The sequence below is a fragment of the Sitophilus oryzae genome, unplaced genomic scaffold (assembly GCF_002938485.1).
Source record: "Sitophilus oryzae breed Bouriz unplaced genomic scaffold, Soryzae_2.0 scaffold_1616_pilon_pilon, whole genome shotgun sequence".
NCBI lineage: Eukaryota > Metazoa > Arthropoda > Insecta > Coleoptera > Curculionidae > Sitophilus > Sitophilus oryzae.
Window position 1 is genome coordinate 24360 of NW_022146299.1, and position 10242 is coordinate 34601.

The window sequence follows — 10242 nt, forward strand, 5'->3', positions numbered from 1 at the left end:
ATAAAAATCAGCAATATTAGAGGTATTAAAAGAAATGCAATCTACTTAGTGTAATAATATCATCTGAATTTAAAAAAATAATTATACCGTTTTTTTAATACTCTTTTAAAATTTGCTTACGCATAAAATTTTGATTTTATGCAAAACCAGTGGTATTTTTTAGTACATTGGAACCTAGTGGGCACGTTGCCAAATGCCAATGCCCGTAAAAGTGTATTAAAAGTTCAACTGCTTTTGGTATTATTACCAGTATTATTTTTCTATTTATTTAAATTATTATAAAGTATATAATATCGTTATTTGTGGATTGAGCATATGATTTGCTGGTTCCTGTATTTATAAGAAAAACAAATTTAAAATTATTCAGAGTAAAACGATTATTTGATAACATGACAGATATTTGCACTTAACCAACAATACATGGTTCTTAGATTTAATTACTTGATATCTGGTTGACTATCTGTGCTAAAACTAAGTGAGGTAACTCTGAAGTCACTTTTTGTGATGTAGACTAGTAAAAATACATCATCTTAAATTTAGAGACGAATTGTGTGTTAGATTAGAGTAATAAATGTTGTATGTGTAAGAGCCAATGGCAATTGTGGTGATATCATTTACACTTTACTGTAACTTATTTCAACTTCAGGTCAGCCTCCGAGTTGACGCAATTAGGTTGGGGCCCGCATTAACCAAAAACCGAAAAACCTCTATATAATTTACTTTGTTTAATAATCACAAAAAGATACTCATTAATTTAATTTTATTTTTATATATTTCTATATTTTTATAACTACATTGTATACTGCATTATATAGTATACAGGGTGCTACAAATTCGAGGTACGAGCATTTGTATCTCGGTAACCGTAATAGATACAAAGACGGTTAAATTGGGGCAAAGATTGCTGAGTTTTTTGGAAAAAATGGATTTTTATGAAAATCAATTTTATTTTTTTTCTGTCGTTAGTTTTTGGAAAATCAAAAAATTAATTGCAAATTCTCATAGCCACTTTATTATGGCTATCTGATAGTATTTTTAGATTTTCAAATTAGCTGATAATTTATGAGATACAGAGACCGACTTAATTTTTTTAAATACGGACCTGCATTTTTTATTGCAGATTTTGAAAGAACTAGTACTAGAGTACAACGTACACTACTAGAGTACAACGATATGCCACACTTTATACTTCTTTTTTGTTTCAGACATTTAAACACCAAATGGAAGGCACAGTGTTCATTACATTGACTTGAATTTATTAACTTATGTTTGCTTCAAAAATACATCATTAGTAGTTCAAACACTGTGTCTTAATTAGTCATACTTAGTTGTAATTAGATGTTGAGAAATACATACTAAATGTTAAATAATACCATAACTAAATTATCAAAAATAAATAAACATTTCAAAAATCAAGTTTTACCTAATTAATGAGTGTATAAATAAAACCAAACTCTCCAAAATAGGATGTAGTTTAATACTTTAAATATTATTGACAAGGACATATTGTTGTAAATTTACATACATATTCAATTTACTGAAATTGGTTTTTAAAAAATGCCAATAAAAACTTAATATTATCACTTATACTATTACAGAACTTTCAACGCTATTACTAATAATTATGTACAGGGTGGGTCAAATTCGACGCTTTTAAATGGAAACACCCTTTTCTATAGGAGATAGACGAAAACTAATATCGGTGTCTGGTGCTCAATTTTCATCAAAAACATGATGGTGAAAACCGGACATCAATATCTGTTACCGTTTCGGAGTTACGGGGTGTTTTTCAAAAATGTGCATTTTTAACAAATCGCTGTAACTTTTTTGCTATGAAAAATTTTGTATTTCTATAAAAACATTTCCAAAGCACCTTTTTACGTAGAATTTAATGGTTTAAGTATATTTTTTTTTAAAATTAATAATTTAAGAGTTATCAACAGAAAAATTGATTTTTTATTTGGGACACCCTCTATATTTTTAATTAACTGAAAATAATTTAAAATTACCTTTCCAAAAATATAGCACACTTGATATTTTGTTATAATTCCCTTCGAAATACAGAATTTTTAAAAGTTCGCCACTTTTAACTAGTAGGCTTTGGACCCCTTATTGATGATATGCCCTTAATGGAACTCGAAAACATATTTTTCCAGCAAGACGACGCACCGCCTCTGAGCGCTGAAGTTATCAGCAAATTTTTGCATCCAATTTCAACAATAATTGAATAGCCAACCAAGATTCCAGCCGTTGGCCGTCGAGGCCGCCTGACTTAGTGCCCATGGATCTAATCCTATGGATATATTTGCGGAAGAATAAAGGTTCCTTATTCTTCCGTATAATCTAGACAAGAATTAGAAATACTTAGCAGTTATGAGAGGGTATCTTTCACCCTCACTGAGTTAATGAATTCCGCGAGAAATGTTTAAAAATTGCCCTGCCTGTCCATAACAGAGATGGTCGTTATGTCAAACACCTGTAGCAAAATCTCATGTCTTGGTTTGCTATTTATTTCTATAGGATATAGTTTAAATGTGTTGATGTTGGTTAAATATATTTTAAATTGTTATAAAATTCTGCATCTCTCATAGCAAATATTATTTTCGTTTTAATTGATGCTCACAGCTAGAATTTTTTGCCATTAGAGCCGGTGCCGTTCAAAGCCCAATTATTTAAAGCAGGCGAATTTTTATATACTCTATATCTCGAAGAGGAATCGAGCAAAATATCAAGTGTGTTATATTTTTGGAAAGGTAATTTTAAATTCTTTTCAATAAATTAAAAATATATAGGGTGTCCCGTATAAAAAATCAAATTTTCTGTTGATAATTCTTAAATTATTAATTTAAAAAAATATATACTTAAACCATTAAATTCTACGTAAAAAGGTGCCTTGGAAATGTTTTCATAAAAATAAAAAAATTTCCATAGCAAAAAAGTTACAGCGATTTTAAAAATGCATATTTTTAAAAAACACCCCGTAACTCTGAAACGGTAACAGATATCGATATGGGGTTTCCACCATCTTGTTTTTGACAAAAATTGAGCTCCAGACACCGATATTAATTTTCGTCTATCTCCTATAGAAAAGGGTGTTTCCATTTAAAAGCGTCGAATTTGACCCACCCTGTACACACCAGCTTCGAAAGCTAATATGTAATGCTTTCTGATATGAGGTGATAAATAAATAAATAAATAAATAAATCTTTATTCATCGTTGGAGTATACAAACAGATATAATAAATATATACTTCTGCAACTCATAAGACTAGTCAGAGAAAAAGTAGAAAAAAAAGGGGAAAAAGTACTTAAATTACACCTAACTAAAAATCTAAAAATTCCTTTACCGAATAGAATACATTATTCGATAAGAAACTCCGCAGTTTGTTTTTGTAATTATCCTGATCCATATTGGGCACAATTTTAGAAATCTTATTAAAACATTTTATGCCTAAGTATGACGGTGCATTCTGACTCACAGTCAGCCTTGAGTATGGTAGATGTAGATCACTGGCAAATCTAGTCTCATGAGAATGATAATCACTGTTTAATTGAAACTTATTGCTGTTAGTATATATATTCAAAATTAATTGATAAATGTACATGTTGGGAAGTGACATTATGTTATGCATTCTAAATAGTGGTCTGCAAGTTGTGTCAGGTGATACATTAAGCATATACCTTAAAACCTTTTTTTGCATGTTGAAAGTTTTTTGAAAGTGAGAGGAGGATCCCCAGGATATCAGACCATACTGTAGGATCGACTGTACTAGGCCAAAGTAAACAAGTCTCAGTATATCCATACTAACATTTGTACGTAGCGTTCTAATTAAGAAGCAAACACTGCTAAGTTTTGTACATAAAATATCTATGTGAATAGACCATGTTAGTTTTTGGTCCAAATTAAGACCCAGAAATTTCACTACGTTATCATTTCTTATTGACTGTCCTTCAACTGCTACATATAGGCTGTAGTCCACACTAACATTTTTTGGAAGAAATCGTATAAGAGCTGTCTTTTGAGAATTTAATATAAGGCCGTTATTAGTGCAATATTTATTAAAATTATTAGAAATCTTATTACATTTATCAATCATTTTATATAAATCTATATCACTTACTAGTGTATTTGTGTCATCCGCATATAAAAGAGAATATCCTGTACCATTAAAACACTTATGTACATCATTTGTAAATATAATAAAAAACAAAGGTCCCAATATAGAGCCTTGAGGAACGCCCTTGTTAATATTTGCTCTACTAGATTTAGCGCCATTAACTGTAACGGTCTGTGTTCTATTTGATAAATATGAGGCAGCCCAGTTCAATGGTATACCCCGTACTCCCACAGAATATAACTTCTCTAGCAAAAGCTTATGATCAATACTATCGAAAGCTCGGCTTAGGTCGTAAAACAAACCAACAGTATGTTCACGATTATTCAGTGATTTGTAAATATATTCCAGACAATCATAAATTGCAGTTTGTGTCGATCTATTCTGCCTGAAGCCATGTTGGTTTTCATTTAATATCTTATATTTATTTAAAAAATTTACAAGTCTTCTAGAATATGCTTCTTCAAAAACTTTTGATATTTGACTCTGAATACAAATCGAACGATAATTGTTTCTATCTCTATTATCACCCTTGCCTTTATAAAGTGGTATACATTTAGATTCTTTTATGAGTTGTGGAAATTCCCCACATTTAAATGATTCATTTATCAAATACGAAAGAGGCCAACATATTATGTCGGTGACATGTCTGAGAGCTTTTCCATGAATTTCGTCGATCCCTGCTGAACATTTTTTTGTCGTTTTTATTAAGATTTCTCTTGTTTCTTGTACGTCTATGTCCTTAATAAACAAACTAGATGGGCCTACAAATTCAAAAAATATATCTTTAAAATTTGGATCAGGACAATTTTTTACGACTTCCAAAAAATGAGTGTTAAAACTGTTACATGTATGAATATTATCATTAGTAATTAAATTACCATGATCATCATTAATTAATATTAAGGGATGCCTAGTAAAACCATTCTTACATCTAGATTCATTTATAATTTTCCAGCACTCCTTAGATAAATTTGCTGCATTTTGTATCCTCAAATTATTATTTTGGGATTTAGCGTATTGTACTTTATTTTTATAGCTGATATTAATTATTTTAACATAGTATATAATCCATGCAGAATGATTCTCTTATACTTAATTTGATTATAAACTTAATCTGTCTTCTGCACCTGCACGTAAAATTCAAAGATGGTAAAACCATTTTAACATTAATATCTCTTGGTCGTAGATCAAAGAGGTGACAAATGAGAACGTAGTTTTTTCTGTTCGTCGTTCTGCATTCTTTTTAAATCTATGGAAGACCCAGTAGACACTCCTAAAGGCAACGATAATAAATCCTCTTCAAACTGCATTATATGCTCAGCTTCAACTGAAGTAAAATTCTTACAATCTGTATATCTCTTTAGTTTATAACAGCAACTTACTTAAAATTCTGTGCTGTTTATTTCCATATGCTAAGTCAGCTTGATACGCGTATAAAAATGTTAAGGGAACTAAAGGTGCAAGCAAAGAAAGCTTTTTCTTGAGCCTGAAACTAATGGATGCTCAGTGTAAACAAAAACAAGTTTTAGTAAATTTCGTTACCTATATACGGATCCTATAACACTTGTAAAATAGGAGCCACTCATCCAGTAGAATAACTCGCGCTGTCTGGCTATTTCCAAAGCTACCTGCCTTTCCCTCATCTGATTTCTTATTTGTAACTGCCTCTCTATCTGTATGTGTTTCTATTTATCAGTCTACTTTAGTATAATCTATTTCTATTACCTTTATATTGTTAATTTCTGTAATAAAATGTTGATTTTTCTTAAAATTTTCTTCCTAATTTATGGTAAAATTATTTCCTATTTTATAAAACTCTTCTATCAAAAAATATTTAGTAGTAGGATGTAAATAATTGGGTTTTGACAGACACTTGCGCTAAATTGATTCTGGATAGTCATTGAGCGATATATTACTGATTCCAAACGTGCGAAGTATGTGCCAGAATCTCTGGATCAATAATTTTATAAAACAATAGAAGAAAAACAGCGGATCTTGGCAACGCTGTAGAATTTATTGGGAGATTTAAACATCTTCGCGTTTGTATTGTGTTGTATGGTTTAATAATAATAATCTCTAAAATGGCGCAGGATAAAATAGCTTATTAATGTAAAAATGATAATTTCGTTTAAATATTTAAAAGAATAGATTATGTGGAATTTAAGGATTTAAGTACATATTAATAGTGAACATGAAATGGTGAAGGTTCAGTACATAACTCAATTTGCTATTAATACCAATATAAACATATGTTGTTTAAAAATTATATTCCATAACTATTAAAAGATATATCAACATATACAACAATTATATATTAGCAAAAATAAATAAAATGAGGCTAATAAAATTGTAAAACTATAATTACTTCAACAATAAATTATAATTTTATAATTATCTATTGATCAAAATATACAATGACGAGAGCTAATCCACTTTAGTGCTCTTTTTCTTTTGAGAATCCAGAATTCGTTTTGGTATCTCTGCAAAAAGTAGAGTACCAGCAAATACCAAAGCAGTGCCTACCCAGTGAGCAAGTGTAAATGGATTTTGGAAGTATACAATTGAAAGTATCAAAGACAAAAACTTTCTTAAGGTTATAACAAGAGTCACAGTTAATGAGGCACATTCTGTTGTCAAAACATAAACAGAGCTAATACAAATATATTGAGTCAAAACATTTAAAATTAAATAGATCCAAATAACTGAAACTGCATAGTTCAAAAAAGGAATATTAAATGGATCACTGCTAGTGATTTCGACCGCATGCTCCCAAATACTGCTTGAATAAATTAAAAATCCTGGGAGTGAATAGAAATGCTGAAATACAGTAAAATATAAAATATGTTGTAATATCAAACTTACAGTGTAATACAAAGCTTCCTCAGGGTGTTTTCCATGAATTTTATACAAATTTTCTTGATAAATACCCATCCTGGCTGATAACAACAAAGCACCAGTCAAAAGTAAAATTCCAATGACACACCAAAAGAATTGATTTGAATCAATTTCCATAGGGCTTTAATAGTTTTATCATTTGATATAGGATTATTATTATTATTATCACAGTTATTACATATCTGCAATGTTTTGTATATATTGTTAAGATTTTTTTTTAATATAGGTAATCATTTGAATTCATAATAGTATCTTTCTCACATCTTTCGAAGAATATAATGTACAAATAATTATCCCTAATGTTATCATAAACACTGATAAATATTTATCCCATGTGTACTTTTTCTTTAAAATCCATATACCCATTATCATGTTTGTTATCAAAGAACCCTATAATTTTACCAAATCTTAATTGAATAATTTAAGTACAGCTTTAATTAATCTTACTGCTCTGAAAATGATATGAAGTGGTACTGGTATATTAAAATTAAAAGCCCAATTATTTACAACACTTGTCACGAAGAAAAATAAAACAAGAGTCAAATAATCTTTCAGGGGTACTTTTGGATTTACTGCACCAAATTTAGAGGTAAAAAAACCCACGAACAGCAATAAAAAGGAACTGCAGAAAGGTTATTAGGTGTCCCGCACCAGCATCCAATCTAAAGCCGGAAACCAAAATATGTGATAACTGAAACATTGTTAATATCTTAATAATAATCTCACTTAATAATGTACTCGAGGGGAAGACATTATTTAGCATACATCCAACTAAAACAGTAACTATTGCTAAGGAGGCCTTAGAATTCATTTTGCCACTACAATTGTAACTGAAATCCAACGAAATATTTTTATTAAAATATAACAAGCAATACTACTGATAAAATCTAACGACACACTTAAGACAGATATTTATCAATTTAGAGATACCTAATGACTAGCAATTTTTCGTTCATATAATAATGGTTTCAAATCAGAATATCAAGTTGACATGACACAACACTTCTTAAACAACACTTCTTAACAAATTTCATTAAGTCAGTCGATTTAGATCTAGCTACCTTTCGTTACCTTTGTTTCTTGATACCTCCGTTTGAGTATTTTATGAGTACTGTAATACTCATTATTTAACGTACCTAGGACGTTTTGCTTTTCTTTTGTGAATTAGGCCGGATGACGATAGTGTCAGTAGCTTCCGGATTTGTAGTCACAAACTGCTAGCGTGGAAGGATTCGTATTGGGGGGTATTTGGCTACAGACATTTCGATGTACTGAGGAATAGTTGGGTGGCACTACTGTGCGCAATCTCAGTTCCCTAGTGGGCAAGTCCGAGGGTACTGCTGATAACTTGGCCATACGAGTACCTACTAAATGTAATTGGTTTCCTAGTGCCATTTCTATGGTTTTCAGTCTGGTGGAAACTATATTTCACTCCCTCTTGATTGTGGAACGTTTGGGTTACCTTTCTCTCTCTCTTTCTCTTCCTTTTTTTTGGTTTTTTGTTTCCCACCTTGGACATAGCATTTTTTTTTGGTTTGGATTGCTGAATTGTGTTCGGGGAGGTGCCTGCCTTTGTGGAATATCTACTCGAGGTTAGTAATCGAGGGGACTTTCTACAGATGAATATCGCTCAGTACTAGCTTGGATTTCACTTATCATCTCCAGAGTAGATTTATTTAAATTACTCTGAAATTCAGACCGCTTAAATCTTCGACATTGGTTGGTTTTCTTCGCGTGTTTTTGGGTTCATCCTTGCTGGGGAAGTGTTTTGTCGAAGTATCTTTTGTTTGTGTTCGTATTTTTCGTCGAAACAATTTTTTTTGTTTCTATGGAATTACCAAAGCGGTAATTTGCTTTTTTACATAACTTTTCACTATTCTTGGCTCCTCCAGGCTAACCTTAACTCATAGTTGTAGTTTTGTGTTATCCAGTTTTTTAGTAGACTTGCCGATTTTGACTTATCCCGATTTTGACTTATCCCAATTTTGACCTTTCTATTTTGACTCCTTGATGGACGAGATACGCGTAGCTATCGAAGCTGAAATAACTGAATGACTAGTGAATATTGTTTTTATTTTCTTTCTTTAAGCTATTATCATTGGATGATGGGTTGTTTCGTAGTTTAGGATTTTTCTTTAATCAGTAGTTACCTAAAGTTTTTAGGTTATCTAAAGCTCTTTCCTGGTTTGATTTATTATCTCACCGGTTATTTTTGATAATGTTTCTTGGTGGATTGTTTGAATATTGATCTGGGTGAATATTTTGTTTCATAAAAAATTTAAAATCTGTATATCCTTTAATTTTTTATTTTTTTTTGGAGAGTGGCAATGTAGCATTTTATTTAAAATTCACATAATTAATATTGTAATGAAGTTCATAAAATTTCTAGGACACCCTGTATATTGTGTTAATATTATACTAGAATAATAGGGACTTTATTTTTTTTAATAATGACAGTGAATGTATTTTATTGTTAACTCATTATTGTAATGAACTTCATTAGTGTTTCTATTGTTGAATTAAATAAGTTAAATATTTAATTGCCATTTTGTAAGAGAGTTTTGATCAGTTTTGGTCGCTGTGGTTCGGTGCGAGAAACCGAGACGTTTGCGCCGCTCTCCCTACCAGTGCAGGTTGAGTGGAGGGGAGCGTCAGTCGAGTACCTCGGCTACAGCAGCTCTAGAGGGACAGTTTGTCGTCACACGTGAAACAGTGAGGTTCGAGTCCGGAGTGCCCTGCCAAGTGCCCTGCTGCCAGCCGCCTGCCGCCGTACTGTATAAGGTAAGCATCCACCGCCGACGTGATCGAGAGTAGGTTGTATTCTTTTTATTGTTAATACCGTTTATTTTACTGCCTTGACGCGTTACAGGGATAAGGGAGACAGAGATAGTTATATTCGCTCAGGTAGACCAACCGTCCTCTAGCGAGGTGGGGGGATATTTGACCGGAACGCGCGAACACGGAAAGCTAGCAAAACTTGTATTCGTTCAGGTGGGCCAACAGTCCTCTTAGAAGGTAGGGGCCTGGTTGATCGGATCACGTGGACGCAAGGAATGATTTCTTTTGTTAGAGAAAGGAAGGAGAGTGAGACAGATAACGGGCAAGGTAGTGCAGTAAACACACGGGTCGCGAATGTTCACGGAGCTAAAACAAGACTTCGCCCTAATCACGAGGCTGGTTTTGTAGCTCCCGTATTTTTCTAGGTGTGTCGTCCGGACGATCCCGAGGT

General features: G+C 31.9%; 1 protein-coding gene and 1 pseudogene across 1 annotated transcript; both read right to left on the reverse strand.

The window, feature by feature from the left end:
- Positions 1 to 5305: 5305 nt before the first annotated feature.
- Positions 5306 to 6019, reverse strand: LOC115880131 (annotated as a pseudogene).
- A 355-nt stretch (positions 6020 to 6374) lies between these two features.
- LOC115880132 (UDP-xylose and UDP-N-acetylglucosamine transporter-like) lies at positions 6375 to 7765 on the reverse strand (the record flags this gene model as incomplete). Its single annotated transcript, XM_030897260.1, is given in 6 exon segments — positions 6375 to 6935; positions 6981 to 7138; positions 7271 to 7403; positions 7461 to 7619; positions 7621 to 7675; positions 7740 to 7765. Coding segments are annotated over 6 exon segments (924 nt in total), but the record flags the coding sequence as incomplete, so codon positions are not given.
- Between the last annotated feature and the right edge of the window lie 2477 nt (positions 7766 to 10242).